Genomic DNA, 19,533 nt, shown 5'->3' on the forward strand with positions numbered 1-19,533 from the left:
TCTTCTTCTTGTGGGCGGAGCCTCAGCGCCACCATTTGCCTCGGCGGCTCCGTCGATGTTGACGTATCTTCCGCCGCGCAGAGGACTGCGGGTCAGAACCGCCAGAGCGGCGCGCTGGCCCGCACACTGCGAAAGCCGACCTGACAGGACATTTTAGCATAATAAATTTGACATGCTCCGTAGCGGGGCGTACCGCCTCATCTTTCCGGCACGGTCACTAACGGCGTGTCGATGTGGATATTGGAGCGCAGGCTGGGTCGAAAAACCAGCCCGACAGCAGCCGGTCCACGCGGGCTACGGGAGCCTCGGAGGGACACCGGCCCACTTTTCCTCCGGTTTGACCATTCCGTTTTTACAACCAACATTTCGAGAGCGAGCGTTCTGCTGCGATCCGCCGGGCCCCGAGACTAAATCTGACAGAAAGCGTCACGTGCCGGGTCGCGGCGGACATGTGCGTCTCAAAATAGAGACGGAGGGGAACGGGAGCACGGCGAGAGAGAAAGAACGAGGGACGCGAGGGAGAGACTTGCCTGCAGTGGTTTGACTGAGCATGCATGAACACGCACACGCACACACGCACACGCACACACGCACGCACACACACACACACACACACACACACACACACACACACACACACACACACACACAGAGTGTTGCACCCTGAAGCAACCCTGTGAGGCAGGTTTGTAAACAGGCGGCTGCTCGGCTCCAACGTAGACGACTGAACGCGTTTCGACTGACCGCAGATCGAGGACGCAGATCGGGGTGGAAAGTACTGAACTTGAGACCGTGACATCATTCTGTAGCTTCCAGCCGGCCTGCCCGGAGACCAGGAAATGAGGTTTTGGGGTGGCATAATGTATTTTCGTAGCCACCAGTCTTTTCCCATTACACGTTTTTTTTTATTTTTTATTTTTATTTTTCATCGTCCACAATCACTTGTCGAGAAAGTGACTGGAGCCTGTAAGAAGCACCCAGATCCATGATGTCACTTTTACTTGTGCTTCACAGCTGTGCGCTGCCCGTAATGCTTTATAGAGGGTGTGGGCACAGTAAAAAAAAGTAACAACACAATAGCCCATTCATGGCCTCTTCAAGCGGTATGTCCGGGTTTGAGGTCCACATGTGCTTCTCTGTACTAACTCCAACTCCTCCACGGAGACCCTGAGCCGTTCCTTGGCCTAATGGGTTCTGGGATTTCTCCTGGGGTTTCCTTTAACATCGGACCCCAGACGTGATGCCGGAAAGAAATCGGTTGACTCCTTAAGAAGCAGCGATTCTGCTCCGAGCTCGGTGTGGGCGTGGTAGGACACTAATTATGACCCCTCGTATCTGTACCGCCGGTCTGTCGGTGTTGAACTCAGGACCGAAGGTGAGAGTTGGACTGCAGATTAAAAGCTGCCGAGTTCCTGCTCCATTTTGCCTCTTCTTACCCATTTTCAAACCCTCCACCTCTGAACGCTACCCGAGGATATTAGACCTCCTTTTCTTGGCAAGACTACTTCTTAAGTGAGGATTCAGACATAAATGTGATTAACAATAAAAAAAATTAAAAAAATTAATTCTGTTCATTTTATGCCACTACTATGCTATAAGCCTAATCATAGTTTAATAATACACCTTGTAAAGAAGAAGAGCTTTTTATTGGTTGTAGTGTTGTGGCTTTGCGACAGAATCCATAATGTTTATGTCAATAAATGCTCATTGAAATGTCGTCGGTTGAATGGTACAAGTCAAGCGCCTCGGGATGAATATTTGGTGGCGCTAATTCTCCTCTCGTGTGCCGTTAAACCAAAGCAGAGAAAGGGGGAGGAGGGGGGGGGGCAACGCGATGACATCGCCGCCAGTCAAACCGCAGATGCTGGAGAAAGATGTGAAATGTAGTAAAAGAAAATATTGACATTTCTGTTGGTTTCATCCGGCAGTTTTTACAGAGACGAATGGAAACAATTCTGACAATTATGGCAAAACTATGACAATTACGCTCAAGTAATCGAAACCAGGCGATTATGTAATAATATTGATGGGTCTAATTAACTGAACTTTTCCAATTATGTTACAAAAACTTTGAGATTTCAGTCTCTGTTAGCAAAGCGGTTTACACTCGTTCCCAGTCGACACTCTTGACTTGTCACAGCAGGAAAAGCACAGGTGTTACTAATAACGGCTGTTCAGGTCCATTCAGCCGTCCCAGTAAACCTGCGTGACCAACAGCGGGACACATCTGAGAGGATGGCAGGCATTGTTAAATGTTGTTAATTGCAGCTGCGTATTTCCTGTAATGCCACGCCAAAGACCCATTTTAAATGTCTTTTTTCCCCCCAAACTTAATAAAAAATAAATAAATAAATTAAAAAAAGACGGGGAAAGTCCTTCGGAAAATCACAGCGAGACCCGACGGGTGTCTCTGGAGCTGGTGCACAACTTGCTTTACTTTACAAAAAAAAATGGTTCCCCAAAACAAAGTTGAGTCGTGACACGGATTTAGGAAGGAAAATACCGTATTTGCGAATCATCTCTTAATGCTACTGATTGCATTTTAATGTTGCGCACTATAAATGGACTGTTTCCTCAGATAAAAAAATACATAAAAGACAGATGATGATTTACATAATCTGCATTAACATTTTCTGGATCTTACTCTTGTTCTTTAAGCAGGCCGAGATCCTGAAATCTCTTTTAGAGAACAGCAGGTATTAAAGCAAACTTGCTGTCCCTAATTTACATAAATCTGTAGGCATGGCAACCTTTACATTTATGTCGCCTGCATAAAGTTTGAGAGAAGTGAAATTCAAAAATGAGGAATTACAGTCAGCCATAAATCATCAAATGCCAGTAAGTTTCGCGACCACAGTTCTTTTTCTTCGTCACACTTTTGATTGGAGGAACAACGATGGCAACTGGTTGAAGCTGAAATACACTCAGAGATCGTTTTCTTATTAGGAAACAGCTCACTCACTCTGAATCAGCCTCTACTCTCTGTGTCGCGGACTCCACAAAATGTGAGGAACATTCCTTTCAGATTCATCACATCGTTTTTGCCAATTTTTCAGCTGCGCGTTCACGCTGTAAAACCTCCCCGTCCCACCGCGTCCCCGACGGCGTTATATTGGGTTCAGATGTGGTGACTGCGGAAAGCAGCCATTAGAAGATGGCAAACTGTGGCCTGAAGGGGATTCTCAGACACACTGCAGCATTCAGACCATTATTGTGCTTTTTTTGGGTTGTTTTTTTTTTGCACCGTTCTGAAACTGGTGAAAATCCAAGGAGATCAACAAGCTTGAGAAATACACAAACCTGCCAGTCCGGCACCAACGATCACGCTACAATCGCTGACATTCGACACGACCGTTAGCCGAAGCTGTGCAAGCACGACTTTATGCGTTGCACTGCTGCCACGCGATTGGCTGATTGGAAAATTGCATAATTAAGCAGGTTCCCAATAAAGTGCTCTGTGAGGTAAATTAACCGTGACCTGTACGATAACAGTTTGATATGGGAATAAGAGTGAAGTAGCCATGCAGATTGACATTTAAACTGTGTGTGTGTGTGTGTGTGTGTGTGTGCAGGAGTGAATGTGTGTGTACGGTGTGTATGAACGCATCTGGTTAATCCAGCAGATTAAACTCGAGCAAAGCCTTCCTTCACTCACTCCCTTCTGCAAGGTCAGTGGGCAAGGCGGCCAATCCTAAGCCTGTCACACCGTCTTATCTGGTCACACACACACACACACACACACACACACACACACACACAGAACTCAAAAGCTTAGAGAAGTATAACTATAACAACAACAACAGGACAGACAAGCGACGCGTTTGACAATCAAATGCGGATCAGAAGCAGATTAACAGAAAACCACGACTAAACTGTAAAAGAGATTCAGGCTCATCGAGCACATTAGCTTCATTCACAGGTGCTGACGGGTAGCAAGTGATTCTGTTTACTAAACCTCAGAACATGTTATTATGTATGTTTTTAGCTTGAAAATGAAGTTAATTAATGGTCCAAATAAGTGATAAATCACGTTAGCTCTAGTTTGATACTCAGCATTCATTAGCTGCAGTGTTGGATTGAGCCAAATGTTGGATTATACGATTAATGAGAACTTAATTTCTGGTCAGGGAAACTTTTGAAGTCCCACTTGTATCAGATCATATCAGACTCTCAGCTCTGCTAACGAGGTCAGACACCCAAAAAGCTTCTGACGTGCTCTCTTTTTGAGTTGCTTTTTGAGTGTGTGTGTGTGTGTGTGTGTGTGTGTGTGTTGGTGGTGGTGGTGGGGTGGGGGGCAGCGGGGGCTGTTTAAGCTACTGGCCTCGTTACACATCAGAAGCAGCGTGAAGCGGCCATCGCTTCCCCTCTCCTCAGTTCTGATCTGACTCTCCGCTCTGTTCAGCTCTCTCCGCAACTGGCGATGGATCTCGCTGATCTTTCCAGGAGTTTTCTATTGAATCTGCCAGCTGGACAAAAGGGGGGCAGGAAGCAGCTCCCCCTCCTCCCCCTTCCCCCCCTCCCACTATCAGAGCTAAGGGAGAGGCAGGATTGAGCGGAGGAAGACAAGAGAGTTGGACAGAAGGGAGGAAGAAAAGAGAAAAAACCCACCAGTAGAGCGGTTTCTGGTGGCAACCTTACTCATACATACGAACATAAATATATCCACCCCCACCAATATATATATATATATATATATATATATATATATAAATAAATGCCCCCACCAATGTTGCTGTGATGCTGTTTCCAAAGAGCTGTAACATTTACCCACTCACGGTCTGTGTGCAGCTGGATGCCATTACAATCTGTTAATCTGCAACGTCTCTCCATCCGACACATTAGAGCTCATTTTTCAGCCAGTCAGACCTTCGTTATGTCTCCTGGTCTCGGCCACACACGACATCGGACGAGTTTATTTTCACACTGAGCTCAGCAGCGCACCAATGAAATTATACTTCACCATAATTAGTTACGACAGCACAGGTTTGACGCAGGACACTCACAAAAACGGCCGTTAACAAAGAGGAAGATGATTATTGTTATGAGAGTTCATAATGGGAGTTGTCATGGTGATGGTACAATGTTTATTTTACAGCAATTTAATTAAAACAAATCAAAACAAAGTCCATAGAAGAGTCTTTAAAATAAGAAACCTGCAACTATTTCGCGCATTTTTCAGACACTTTAAACTCCTGGTTTCCAAAAACACACTTATCATAACACACTGTGTGTAGTACAGAGATATCCTCATCATGGTTTTATCATAGTTTCCGAAACTTCATTTTTAATGAGTTTGTTTTATATAACTTATTAGATTTTACAGCACAATGGATACAGAAAAAAGGAAAATTGTTAACAGAGCTTTCTGGTTTCATGATGACTCAGATAAAGAGTCCTATTTGTGATGCCATGCTTTGAATACACTTGCAGACAAGATGGACTAAAGTCCCGACCGGGGGTGAGGTAGTCCTTACAAACACATTAGAAACGTGGATGTTATTGCTCGTAAACAGGAAGTGAACCGTGTTGTTAACCACGTGGCTCACCTTCATATTTCAGTGTCCCGGATGCCAAAATAAAAAAATAAAAAAAGAAGAAAGAAAACGACCTCTCGTCTCCGCCTGCACTGCTGGACTTTGAGCAAAAAAAAAAAAAAAGACCTGCAGGCATCGACCCAGTCATCTCATATTCCACCATCTGTCTGCTCCAAACCTACAGCGGAACAATACCGAGCCTCCGAGGCCGGCCAGGCTTTCACACTTCACTCCGACGCCAAGTACAGCAGCGTCGAAGCCAACCTTCAGTCGTTACTTTCACAGGCTGCCCTGTGCTGTCGCTCCAGCTGGCTGCTTCTCCAATCAAAACATAATCAGTTCTTCTGTCTCTCTTTCCAACAACTGGTATTTCCTTTTTTTTTCCCCCCTGTGTCAAATCTCCATTACATGACATTGTTCTGTGCTCGTGGTCATATTTATGAACTTTGCGCTCCTTATTTTTGGTCGATTGTACGTTTTATGATTAAAAAAAAAGAAAAAAAAAAAGAACTTATTTCTGCTGCTTTTGAAAGTCACACAGGTAAATAGTTTGAGGTAAAATTTCACTTCAACTGTATACAGACTAGATTTCTAACCGATTCATTGGGCAGCGTGCAGCTTACGGCGCTAAAGCTGCATGAGCCAACTTGTTAAGTGGCCCTCCGTATCTAATTGGACTTATTAACCTGTTGACCCGTGGCTGGGCACACACGCACGCTAACACGAGCTGCGTTTTCAGTGACAACTTGGCAAGTTCCAACGGGTCACTTCCTGTCGAAGAGAGGATTTATCGCCCGTGTGCGTACGGACATCGTTTCTTCAGCTTTGACTTCGAGTATTCTGCATCACTTTGTCCTCTTAAACTTGGAAATGAATCAATCTCTACCGAGTCAAGAGTTCGGTCGTGTAATTCAGGTCATATTCCAAAGACTTCACGAATCATACTTTTGATTGACTCGTGTTGATTTTTTTTTCAGCTATTTTTTTTAGAGTTAGTTGGAAGGACCGGTCACGCTTCGCCCGGTGGGAACATACGGGTCTGACTGCGCTATGAAGGGAATCGCTTCCGGTTTTCTGCATCCTAATGAGCGTAGACCTCCAGTTCCTTCTGAAACACTTGGAACAGCCTTTAACCGACTGGCAGCGGTCGCTGCATGTGCTGTGACACCACGTTTAGAAAAAAAAAACCCGTATGCGTCGCTGATTCTTCCACCGTTCAAAGAGGCCGAGCGAACTTTAATGCAAACGGGGTTTCCAGACTATAATCGCAGCGAAGAGAAAGGAAGCAGTGAGCAGTCGTCTGCCGGAGCCTTGCCAGGTCACACTAGCATTTAAAACGGCAAATACAAATGCAGAAGCGGCGCAAATCTGCTCAATATTTAAGTGCCAAGCGGGAACAAATAGTTGGCAAGTCCAAAAAGAAACAAGTTGGTGGAGAGAAAGCAGACCGAAGTCCAAAAGCTGGTTTGAGCTCAATGGAAAATGATGGAGATTTAATTAGTTTTCATTTTGAACTTTTGTTTTTGTCAATGACATTATATGCAGATCGAGTCTCTTTATGTTCCCTAAACGGTTTCATCTAGTGTCCGTTGGGAAACAAAGACTTGCTCTGGGACTCGGAGAACATTCAGAAGTGGGATGAACCAACTCCAGCCGAGAGCCTTTCCCTCTGAACCTCCTCTTTAAGCTCACACACTAGTTATGTGTGAAACTTTTGGATCAGCCGGGATGAACGGGGCTCGCGGCCCAGAAATCTGTGAGAGGAGGCCTGAGACAGGATGGAGTTGATTGTGGGTCTCTCTGGTTCTCTCCCAAGCCATCACAGCGGCTGTTTACTAAACAGGAAGCCCAAACCCCAGGCGGACACGATAATGATCGGACGCCTCTTTGTGTTAAACGTCTTTCTCCTCGGGGGTCACCGCAAGCTGCGAAGAGCTAGAGTTATGATGTTTTAAAACATTTGAAATGGCGGCTGAGTTTAAGAGTAATGCCAAAAAAATATATATATGCCGCAAATACAGCGAAATCCTGAAGCACAGCACGAAACCAACACCGAGTAGCGACACGGACAGGAGGTGAATTATTTGAGTTTTTATGATATTTTCAGAATTTGCAAACCTCTGGTTAGATAATGGTTTTAAAGGAACAGTTTGACATTTTTGGGAAATATGATTTATTTTCTTTCTTCATGAGAACGAGGAGAGTGATATTAATACAACGATTGTGCTGTAACTACGGTACTGAAGTAATGACTGTGGTAGCCTAGCTTAGCATGAAGGCTGGAGGAAGCAGCTCGCCAGTGCACCAATGAGCACATTATATCATTGTGTGTTTCCTTATGCTAAGCTGGGCCAGGCTAACCGTTCAACCTCTCCAACTCTGTACTCAACACACAGACGTGAGCTTGGTATCAATCTTCTCGTGACACTCTTGGAAAGGAAGAAGCTTTTTCCTGAAATATTGAACTTTTCCTTAAAAGGTCTAAATGTGTCCTATTGTATAATTTCGTGTCCCTGTTGTTACCAGAAGCAGGAAGAGTGCAGTTGTCACAGCCAAGATCTAATTTAATGGGTGTCAGGTGAAGTTACATACTTTCCAACAAAAGAAAGTCAAAGTATCGTCAGTGTGTGTTAAGGAGTTCTATCTTGTGAGACGGGGATAGACGAACATGATGTCGTTTTGCTTTTCATGGGATTTTCTGACAATTTTAAGAACGCAGATTGAGAGCAAGCTTCTCCTTTAATAGCAGGATAACAATTTTCGTCTTTTAACATTAAGCACCGGACAACCAAGTCCCAATTCGGAGCTAAAGCGCGTGACTTTTACATGTAAACGAATGTCTGTTGAATTCAAGCTCACTGAATTAAACCACGTACGTTTCTCTGTATTCTACAAATACACACGGTTTTTTAAATCTGCCGTCTGGTTGTGGGCAAAGACGGAAGCAGAGCCGGCAAACTTCCCATGAAGCCCGATGCTAAATTTGGATCAAAATAAATCAATCCTGCAGCTCCTCCCAACTTCCCAAATGCTATCAGCCCAAACAGATCAGATTCTGATGGTGAAATGAGTCATTCTGAGGGTACCGACACGCTCAGAACAACACAGACACCATTTTGCAGCCCTGAAAGTGGCAGCGGAGCCGACTACTGCAGAGCCTGCCGTGCGGATGGCGTATTTCTCACTCTCACTGACACTGCAGGTTTAATATTTCATTTCGGCTTAAAACGTCCGCGGTGTCGAGATCAATTTAGACGAGATTGTGTGCGACGGCTGAATATCTCTGCGGAGCATCTGCAGTTAAATCCATATCTGCTCATTGGAGCCTCGATTCACACCGTGCACGGTTCAACATGTCAAAACAATACTGCAGCATCATCTGCTTCGTGTCCATACAGACGGCCAAACCCCAGAGTTCCTCCACCCCTCTGTCCACTCTGTCCGTCCCCCGTCCCCCCAGTCAGCCACATTCATTCATACTTGAACCGACATCCTGCAGCTCTCCTTCCAAATGAAATCATCCAGAACACACACACATGTCATTGTGCATCCTGAGGCTTACAGAGAAAAAAAAAAAATCCCCGGGGGGTGGAGGGGGAGGAATGGGAAGGGGGGGCGGGGAGGTGGGGGGAGGGGGGGTTGGGACTGTGGGAATCCAGCGTTTCCCAAAAAACAACAACAATATTTTCACATTCTTCGTCAGTGGACGGGGCCTCGCGGGACACCGTCGCTCTGCGGGAAACCGCTTTTTATATCGTCAACTTGTCATCCGGAGCAGCTGAGAGCGCTGGATGCCGCGCATGCTTCACCTCCTTTCAACCTGCGCCGACGACCCGCTTACGCACACCGAAGATCGGGTTGCCTCGGCAACACGCAAAACAGAAGCAAAAACACACACACACACGTTCCCGTTCCTCGCCGGGCGGGTCAGACACTTTTTTTTTTTTTTTTTTTAAAAACTCACCTACAACCATTAACGTAAACTCGAACCCTCTTTTGACGGACTTCCGGTACACCTGGTTGGGGAGGTTGGCGAAGCCCACGTAGCCCTCCAGGTTCCGCTGCTGAAAGAAAACGCACAAGACACGCGCACGCTTTTCTGTTAACGCGTTCACCAAACAGCATGAATGACCAATAAACACACGCACGCTTAAACTTTGATCAGCTTAAACAGGCTCTAATGTACCATAAATGAGCCTTAATCAGCACACGGACGTACGTAGACACAAACTCGGTTGCTATGGTATTTCATACGTGTTTATAAACAAATACACAGAAGTAAAAAAAAAAAAAATAAATAAACGGAGCTGGATAGTGAAAAGTGACAAAAAAAAACCCGGTGTTTTTCGTGAACCTGTAATTAGCATTTTTTCTTTTTTTTTTTCCCCTGTCCTGCAGCTACAGAGTCCTCTTTGATGTGAAGTGCAGCTGGAATAAATACAAGAGTGGGTAGTAGAAGAAGAAGAAGAAGAAAAAAAAAAAAAAAGGGTTGCTTTAAGAGGAGAGGAGGTGAGGTGAGGGGAGGGGAGGGGAGGGCGGAGAGGAATAACAGGCTGTCCCGTCCAAAGAGGATGGAAAAGAGGAAGTGGACCCGACGGTGCCAAAGTCCATCCGACAAGAGCGCTAAAGCAGAAAAGTAGCCAATAAACGGAGCCGACGGGTTCGTCAAAGCATGAAAGCGGAACTGTGAAGCTCGAGCGGCCGAGCGAAGAAAACAAATCACAAAAAAACAAACGTCCTACGTGATGGACGCCGTCCATCACGTCGCCTCACGCGGGACAGGTCGCGGGCCGAAGGCAGACTGGATCACAGCTGCCTTTCTCCCTTCCCTCATCTCCTCCCTCTGCCTCTCTCTCCTACCATCTCCCCAGCCTGCTGTCGTGATAACCTCTCCACCCCCCCCCCCCCCCCACCACCACCACCACCACCACCTCCCCAGCCTCCCCTCCTCCAATCACCGCGAGCTCGTCCCGCACGCTACGGGAGGCAAACACAATCGATTACTGGCCTCTCCGGCTCTGTCATGCATGGTACCGAATGAAAAAAAGAAAAAGAAAGTGCAACACTGAGCAGTCTGCTGATAGAGGCAGTTTAAAAATAAAAAAAAATAAAAAACTAGCCACAGCTGAGGTTAATGACATCGTCACAGGGCGAGCCGATCGTTTGGTTGTTGTAAAATGGGGCGTTATGAGGTCGTGTCGAGGCTGCCGTAGATAAGCGTCGCTGCCTTTTGAATCGTCACCATCCCAAACTCATCGCTCTGATCTACTTCTGTCCGTTCGATGCAAATCTTTGAAACGACGAGTCGATTAAATCTGTTCGTCGATGGACAGAAAAATTGAGATTTTTTTTTTTTTTTTTTTTAATCATCAGTGCCACTTTTTATTTATTACACAATCGTCCCCCGAATATTTGGGCGATTTATTATTTTTTTTTTTACCTTTGTTGGACGGTCAACGGCGAAGAGGCTGAGACACTGGGTTATGACATGCAACACAATGTTGTGATGTTTCATAGACTAAACGATTGATTGAATTTTTTTTTTATTAAATTCTGAAGATTATGTCAATTATGAAAATAACCGTTAGATGAAGCCTTGATGATGGAAGGATATTTTGTGTGTTGCGGGCGTCACGTGATGCTAAACAGAAATGAGGCCCGTTTTAGTTGAAAAGTCGCGTTTCCACCAAAAAGTTCCAGGAACTTTGAATTTCCCCAAGAACTCGCGTGCAGGAACTTTCCCAGGAGTGAAAGATGGACCGGGTAGGCCAAAGCCCCTCCGAGATTAAAAACAAACTAATGGTCGTCCTCTGCAAAAATGGACAACAAAGCCTGGACTTATTTGGTCCGTCTGTAAAATCTCTTGGACAGCTCCATCGTGATTATTTGTAGTCACCATGTACAAGCGACAAAACATGTTTGGAGTTCAAATTCTGGTGGAGAACGTCGCTCAAACACGTAGCAGCATTTAGCGCCTGGCCATTTATGAACCTCCAGAAAGTCCTCCTCCGAAGCAGGGACTCTTTCAGTTAATCTCCTCTAATTTTAGATCCAGGTTTTTCCACGGAAACGCTGGTGAGCGGAACTAAGATCCTCAAAAGGTTCCTGTTTCTGGAGGGAAAGTTCCTGCTGCGGAAATGCAACGTCGGCCCTGGTGTCAGTTCGGGCCTCTGGAGGCCTGTTGGACGTGCCGCCGGCAGCAGCCTGGCAGGTAGAGCAGAAACCCGACTACAAAGAAACGGTCTGTGAATGTAGATCGGACAGTAAGTATATTACTTCCTGCCTTAAGTCGCCTCGGTCCGAACCTTTAAATAAACCCTCCACATCTTCAGTTTGTTCCAGGATTCAAAACAGACTCGAGGAATGAAGGGAGAAGAAATGCGGTCTTATAGTCGGCCTGTATCTGCCCACGAACTCTCCCAATAACTTGTTAAGGTATCTTGTGCTCATGTGAACCTAATTTATGTTTATTAAATGTTATAGGATTGTTTTCCCTGTAGTCATCATTGAGGAACAAGACAGTCGACTCACAAACCACAGCTGATAAACGTCCGGTATCTTCAGCCTAACTCTGCACGTTTCTACCGCTCAGCGTAACATTCGGGGAAACTGTACGTTACAGGATATTATGAAAAACACACAGACTGCAGGAAAAAGGAAAGGAAACGATCCATTGGCCGGATCGATACTAGTGATGCACGCAGCTCACAGCGGGCGCAACTACTCTGAACAAGCCTTGAAGCACTTTCCATCATTTCCATGTTTGATCCACCCACATACGAGTTCTGTGTGTTATATAAGGTGCCTCCCCCCTCCCCCCGCACTTCCCTGTAGCTTAACTGTTAGTGTAAAAAGATCATGTTGGTCGTTAGTAAAACAGTATGTGTGTGTGTGTGTGCACCCCACATACAGTATGCATGTTCATGAGCACATGCATGTACAGTATTGTATTTATTTATTTTTTTGTGTATAGTTTGTATGTGTGTATTTATTCATTGGTCTTAATTTTTCTAAAAAAAAAAATATATATATATATATATTTTATCCATCTTATTTTATTGTATACGTATTTGTAATTTTTTTCTTTATCGTGTGCACCTTATTTTTTCCTAACCTTGTTTCTATGCTGCTGCAACGACTAAATTTCCCCACTGTGGGATTAAATAAAGTCTCATCATATTTTACAGGGAGTCTGTGTTGCACTTAAAAACATCAGCTTAACAATGTGTTAAATTAACATTGTGTTATAGTCACGATGCTGCAACAGCAGTTCACTCTTATGAAATGAATCCTGATTAATGTGGTTATTTCTTTCATGAGAAATGTGACTCACAGAGGGAACAACAGGCACGGGGCAAAAAAAAAAGAAGAAGGAAGTAATGGGGGATGAGAGAGAGAGAGAGAGAGAGAGAGAGAGAGAGAGAGAGGCCAGTCAGTCCATACAGTTCATGTTACACACCCCCCCCCCCCCCCCCCCCCCCCCGGCCCATCCTACTGGTGATAGTAGCTGCCTGGTTCACTGACGTCATCTGCATTGCCAGTCAACCCCCCCCTCCCCCCCTCCCTCCTCCTCATGCATTCAGCAGCTGATGCTGTGGCCCTCTCACTGCCTCCATTAGCTGCGTGCAACTTTCATTTTTCTGAATTGTATTCACATATTAAATGACTTGGCACTGCAGAAGGAGGGCGGACGTTTGTGTCATTTCTCTTTTGTTGTCTTTAGCACAGTGCTACCTCTATCTCTCCCAGGACACAGCATGCATGTCCACTCCCGGTGGTGCTACACCAGAGAGAGTCACTGCCAATCACCTCCGTCTGTATCACAAACAAGATACAGTACAAAACACAATGTGTGGTGTGTTGCGTGACGAGTAATCACTCACTGCTAAATGCATCTGACAGTATAAAAAGCCCGAAACAAAGCGAGCTACATGCCTGGAAGCGTCACTGAACGGGACCCACTGGGAAAAAGTCCCACGGACCCAAAGGGGTCGGGGCAAAAGCTTCTGTTCGCATTTTTCGATGGGACGTGTCTAAAGATGCAAGATAATGTACAATAAATACACACGACCACCTAGAATGGATGCAAAACGACCACTGAGAGACCAAAAAGCGATTAGGCCACGCAATATGAGCAAAAAAAAAGACACAACACAGCTACAAAGAGTCACAAAATGACCGAGACAAACTAAAAATGACCAAAACAAATGCAGTATTAACAAAAAGGGACACACATCCACTACACCAAGACACGAGAGGAGCACAACGGGATGCAAAATGACCAAAAAGACGCCTCTTTAAATCAAGGGCCCTTTGCAGGTCTGTGCCCAGGCGCCCATTGTCTCATAACCCCCTCCACAGATGATGACAGGGTGCTCCCTGCTAAGTGCACCAGCGTGGATGGATGCACACCAAACTCCATTCAAGAATCAAGCAGTTTTAGGATGACTTTCTTTACAGTGTAATTACAGTGTAATTAAAACAACAGGGTTTAATATCTCTTAATAGTGAGTGATTCACACACTATTATCAAATATACACACACACACAATACAGTCCACGAAGTAATGTCCTGCTTCATCTGTTTATTTTTATTTATTTTTTTTTTTTTTGGGGGGGGGGGGATGGATGTTGCTCATCGTGTAAATTGCGATATTTCTTAAGGGACTTTGGCACAGAGGAGCAAAATCGCACGATCTCTGATCCTCAAATCGTTAATATCAATCAGCGGCTTCGAGACTATACTTTCACGAGTGACACCGTGAAAACACGTCTAAACAAGAATTTATGACGGCCCCATCTCTTCCCACAATTCAAGGAGCCATAATTGAGACCAGACCACGTCCTCCCGATACGCGCTTGTTCCGTGTAACGTTCAGGGAACCCTCAAACCGTTCAAATAACTGACATTTTGTAAGAAATTAGAAACGCGTCGCCCCAAAAAAAAAAAAAAAGGTAAATTAACACAACACACAATCTATTGTAACAAAAGGCAAATCACTATTAGTTTCAACACGCACACCCTTCGCCTCGACCGGAGTGAGGCTACGCAGAAGGAGGCGTGATTCGTTTGTTTTAAAACGATTAAATGTACTGAAGTACACGTCGCTCGGGGGAAGCACGTTATGCCGAAGTTATCGGTGAAAATGGTGATTTTTAAAAAAAAAAAAAATTTTCCAGAAGGTGACGGTGATGTTTTATTCGTGGATATATCCGTTTAAATATCCAACATATCCTTAAACAGGCTGATTCTTAATGGAGTTTGGTGGGAAGTTCCCCACCCCCCCCTCCAGTACGACTAAAACACGGTATTTAAAACAGGATATTTAGAGGAGGGAGGTGGGGACAGTAAACAGTCATTAATTTAATTCCGGTTTGAAAGGGAAATTGACTTACGGCGATGCTGGAAACCATTGGATCTGGTCGCTCGATCATTGTGCTGCCGTGCTGTCACCACCCAGCCTGCAACGGACACTCACCGAGGGCGCACACACACCGATAAACGTCCGGGAGAACCACAGGAGCGGAGAGAAACGCGGAGCTTTCCACACTTTACCATAAAAAAAAAATTAAAAAAAAAAAACAACAACAACGCAGTTCGATGTAAACAGAAGGAGGCGAAGTGTCTCTGAAAGTGAATGAATGAGGTTAAATTACATATGGCCGCTAACGGATACTACAAACAGATGGAGCACAGTGAAGGAGAACGCTCCAACGGCTGTTTTTCCTTCGGAGGAACACAAACGGGATTTATAAGAGGCAACATCCGGTGGAGAATTTCAGAATAAGAGCGCTCTTTTCCGCCAGGCCATTTTTTTAATTTTTTAATTTTTTTTTTTTTTTTTTTTTTTTACATTGCAGCCTGATATAACTGATCAAATCTTGTGGAATCTATAACTTAAATTTATATTGCTATCATGTGAGGCATATTCTCAAATAAAGTTATGTTTGATCATATTGCTAGAAACTCACAATATTGTTCTAACACAGGATGTCTGGTGTAGGGGAGGAAAGGGATCACGGGGTACCCTAAAAAAAAAAAAAAAAAAAAATTTAAATTGAAAAAAAACGTTTAGCCTGTAACAACTAAACTCCTACAAGTTTTAGCTGCAGCTTTTCAGCAAGAGCATGGGCAGGCTTCAGGCTCTTATTTCCAAAATCGAGATCAATATATACATTATTTTCCGTCAGAGAAATTTGTCTGAACCACACACACACACACACACACACCCTCATTGCCAGATATACGGAGCAGTGACCTTGTGACAGTTAACGAAGCCTATTAAAGTGTCACAAAGCACAGAAATGCATGCACTCAAAGAAATCAACTTAAAAAAAAAAAAAAAAAAATTATAAAATACTTCCGCAGCTGTGAATAAACTTAACAGTAAAAAAAAAAGAATACAAGATAAAAGTAAAACTGTAATGTAAACAACACAAAAATATCACACGATCCATCCGTGTTTTTAGTTGTGCTGCTATTAAAAATCTTGAACAAATGAGTTACTTGAAAGTACGGACATTACTTCCGGTCTGCAGCTGGCTATGTCTGACCAGCTTGATGCACCTGAGGGGAGCCGAGATCCGCTTTCCTATTGGCCAAACCCGTGCTCGGCATCTGATTGTAAGTGTGTGGCCTTCAAGTGCTGCAGGTGAAAATCTGCTGCCTTCAAAGACTGTTGTGAACACCAAAACTAAACAAACACGTCAAAAAAAAAAAAAAAAAGTGTGATCAACTGAGACGGAGATCACATGATCGCTCTGACAGCCACGAAATAAAAGGAATTCACAGTAGGTCTCATCAAAAATATAACAGGGGAGCATTTAGGATCAGAATTGGCTCTGAGGAGGTAATTTGATAACAAAAAAACCAAACTATTCATCAGATTTAGTGATGGTTCAAAAACACATGGCTCATTTCTGGATTAAATACAAGCAGTGCTGCTGGTTTGGTGGTGAACGTCATAAAACGGTGGAATTTTTCCATGTCCTCACTCCCGTTTCATTATTGGAGAGCTTCTGTTTTTCAGCTGTAATCATGGATGGATTAGTGAACGAGCCAACTGGGCGCAAGCCCGAGGACCAGAGGCTTCAGGGGGCCCTCGCGCTTCCATTTCTGGCTGGAAAGTCATGCTAAACTAAACAATACACAAAACAATCATGCAGACTGAAAAATTACAAACAAAAAGATGTAAAATAAGTGCTAAGAGAAAACAAAACATGCACAACGAGACACAAAATGTGGGAAAATAGATGCAAAAAAAAAAAAAAAAAGGCAAAACTACTACAAAAATACACAAAAGAAGAAGAAAGAGAAACAAAACACTCTCAACTAAAATAAAAACATGCAAAACAACTACAAAAAGTCTAATTGACACCAGGCAATGTGGAAAACGATAGAGTCCAAATTTTTATGCTGTAATATTTTTCTTCTTGGTAAGGTTTAAAAATCTGATTCTGGCCTTAAAAACAGACCAAAAGCTTCACCGCTTCTTAAAATTCGCTGCCATTGGTCAACATGAGCGTTGACAAGCTACAGGTCAAACCAGACCACGGTAAGCATCAGCTATAAAAACATCTGAGTGTAGCCAACTGAGAATAAAGTGCATTTTTCACCTTGAATAATTGATCTTTTCTTTGGAAGAAGAATGATGTGTTATTTCCTCTTCCTAAAGTTGTATAGTTTTGCTTTTGTTTTGGCTCAAGGGGGAAAAAAAAAAAAAAAAACTCATTATTCCATTGTAGATGCTATGAGACAGATTCCAGAGGAGCATCTGAGCTCACAGATCTGAGAGGAAGTCAAAAATAAAGATGAAAAGATCAAATGAAAAGCTTTGAATCGAACCAATTGCACGAGCTCCTTTGTGTCTCACTAGTTTATGCAACACTAAAAGATAATCATAGTGGAAAGGAATTCCTACTTTATTCGAATAAATAAATACCAATAAAATGTTCAACTTAGACTCCTGGCAAGAAAAGAGGGAATCATATTTCAGCTTTCACGTATTGTCTCGCTTTAATTTAAAAGAATCAAATCAGTAGCATAAGCATACAGAAATAAATATTTTTTTTTTGTCTGGGGGAAAAAAAAAAGAAGGTAAAAGAGTCGAAAACATGACTGATAATAGAAACACATCCTTAAATAGGAACCAAGGCAAAGAGCCTTGAGGCCATAGTGCCTCAGCCGGTAGCTTATACTCTACTGATGACACCCGGTGGAGTCGGGAGGCATTACGCTCGTTTACAGAGAAAGTAGCTGCTCGTCAGTTAACATTACAAAACACAAGAAGTTCACAGTGTTCACGGTCCGACTTTAAGTGTCATATTAAACCAAAATATACCTGTCGTCCTGTAATAACATACAACTTTCTTAACACAAAATGTAGAAAACATGAAGAAAAGAATGGTAACTTAAAAATGTTTCAATAAAAATGTTTCTTATACGTGGCAGAAAAAAAAAATCATCTCATCACCGCAAATATCATCTGTGATTATGCCATCTATAAGTATTCGATAAATAGTTTGCATAGACGCGGAGATGCAGCTGCTGGATTATAGTTTGGAAAATTGGCAGCATCAAACCATGGCAGGTTTTTCTTTTTGGTAGCTGTTGCCATGGTTACAGGTTGGACATCTTTCCCGGGGTGGACTTGGCGTCGAGGTAGCTGACGAGCTTCTGCACCCAGGGGTCGGAGGGTCGGACGCACAGCTGGCGGCCCGTCACCATCTTCAGCCTGAAAAAGCGGGAGAGCGTCAGCGGGTTTGGAAGGATGTTGTTGTTGTTGTTGTTGTTGTTGTTGCGGTGGTGATGTTTATTTTGTTTTTAGCGGTTGCGTACTCACATGATGCCGGCTTTGGAGCAGATCTGGCTGGTCTTGAAGTAGCCGGTCACTAGACCTTTAGGCACCGGGCCTTTTTTGAACTGATGGCAGCACTTCTTCGGGCCGGCGCCGCGCAAAGCTGCAAAAAACACAAACAGCGGCGAGTCAACAACCGCGCAGCTTTAAAGGTCCACGACTCACTGCGATGATCAGAAAACACGAATCTCTGCCGCACTAAACGAGAGTTTTAGTCATAAGTGTTTTTGTATTAATCACCACTTTCCTTTCCGCACAATCGTTTGATTAATTGTTTATGAAAACATACTTAAAAGTGCGGCTCTAACGATCAACGACTTTATTTTTGGGGTCAGAAATGCTTATTGCTGCGGCGATTAAAGCTGAAATAAACGATATTTTTCAGTCATAAATATTTGTATATTTATGAACGACCTCTTTCACACGTTATAAATTGATCCACTGTTTGTGTAAAAATATTGAATAGTGCAGCTTTAAAGTTTTATGACTCAAAAGCATTGATTTCTGCTGCCATTAAAGCCAATCTGAACAACATCGCTGCTCATAATTATTTGAATATTAATCTCTCTAAAGGTCATATTGCACACAGTCAAGTAATCAGCAGTTGAGGTCAAATTCGTTATAATTTGATCAATTATTTTTGACAAAACTTTTGATTAGTTCTGCTTTAATGGTGAATTACTTTTGTTTTACGGTCAGACATTGTATTTTAGTAGAAGTGCAGTAGTTTATTTGATGTAATAACAATTATATAGTTAGTGAGACTTTCAATGAATGTAATCAAACTTGTCATGTGTTATGCGTTTGTTTTTCCTCCATTTAAAGTTTGAAAATTTTAATTTTTTTTTTTTGTTTTTTTTGTTTTATACTTATAAGTGTGCTGAATCCGATTTATGCGTGGATCCTCACGACAAATCAATCGACTTCAATCCACCTTACGGTATCAAACGTCGGTCAAATTAAAGCGATTCCGTGTGCCGAAGCTTCATCTTACCTTCAGTCATAGCTACGGCGGCCAGCAGCAGCACCACCACGGACAGAGCGAGACGAGGGGAAGCCATCCTTCAACTGTGTGTTTGCGTGTAGTCTTCAGCGGTTGGATCTCGGTCTCAGTTGAGCTGCACTGTCCTCTCTGTCCCTTC

General features: G+C 43.6%; 2 protein-coding genes across 6 annotated transcripts in view; both read right to left on the bottom strand.

The window, feature by feature from the left end:
- The window catches only part of septin15 (septin 15), a 49,679-nt gene extending 34,411 nt beyond the window's left edge, over nt 1-15,268 (bottom strand). For 3 of the 5 annotated variants that reach the window (XM_069163014.1, XM_069163013.1, XM_069163011.1), the window contains exons 1-2: nt 14,931-15,268; nt 9,499-9,598 (exon numbers count right to left, since the gene is read on the bottom strand). In XM_069163014.1, coding sequence (XP_069019115.1) covers nt 9,499-9,598; nt 14,931-14,969 — 139 coding nt within the window. In that variant the 5' untranslated portion in view covers nt 14,970-15,268. Of the gene's footprint in view, nt 1-9,498; nt 9,599-10,276; nt 10,354-14,930 lie in introns of those variants that run through there. The other 2 variants (XM_069163012.1, XM_069163015.1) reach the window with 2 other exon arrangements.
- A 2,262-nt stretch (nt 15,269-17,530) lies between these two features.
- LOC138206104 (C-C motif chemokine 4-like) lies at nt 17,531-19,531 on the bottom strand. The gene is made up of 3 exons (XM_069162604.1): nt 19,386-19,531; nt 18,377-18,494; nt 17,531-18,268 (listed from the first exon to the last, which is right to left on the bottom strand). Exons 1-3 carry the CDS (start codon nt 19,450-19,452, stop codon nt 18,154-18,156), a joined length of 300 nt encoding a protein of 99 aa, XP_069018705.1. The 5' UTR covers nt 19,453-19,531; the 3' UTR covers nt 17,531-18,153.
- Nucleotides 19,532-19,533: the final 2 nt, after the last annotated feature.

This window comes from Embiotoca jacksoni, unplaced genomic scaffold, assembly GCF_022577435.1.
Source record: "Embiotoca jacksoni isolate LCO1_2020_lvr unplaced genomic scaffold, fEmbJac1.0.p SCAF_3, whole genome shotgun sequence".
NCBI classification, from domain to species: Eukaryota; Metazoa; Chordata; class Actinopteri; family Embiotocidae; genus Embiotoca; species Embiotoca jacksoni.

What these genes read in the sequence shown, in the direction of transcription:
- LOC138206104 (XM_069162604.1), bottom strand. Translation starts at nt 19,452, where the DNA reads ATGGCTTCCCCTCGTCTCGCTCTGTCCGTGGTGGTGCTGCTGCTGGCC. An exon ending in CGCCGTAGCTATGACTGAAG is followed by an intron (nt 18,495 to 19,385) that starts GTAAGATGAAGC and finishes TGTTTTTTGCAG; the next exon opens with CTTTGCGCGGCGCCGGCCCG. An exon ending in TGCTCCAAAGCCGGCATCAT is followed by an intron (nt 18,269 to 18,376) that starts GTGAGTACGCAA and finishes CCGCTTTTTCAG; the next exon opens with GCTGAAGATGGTGACGGGCC.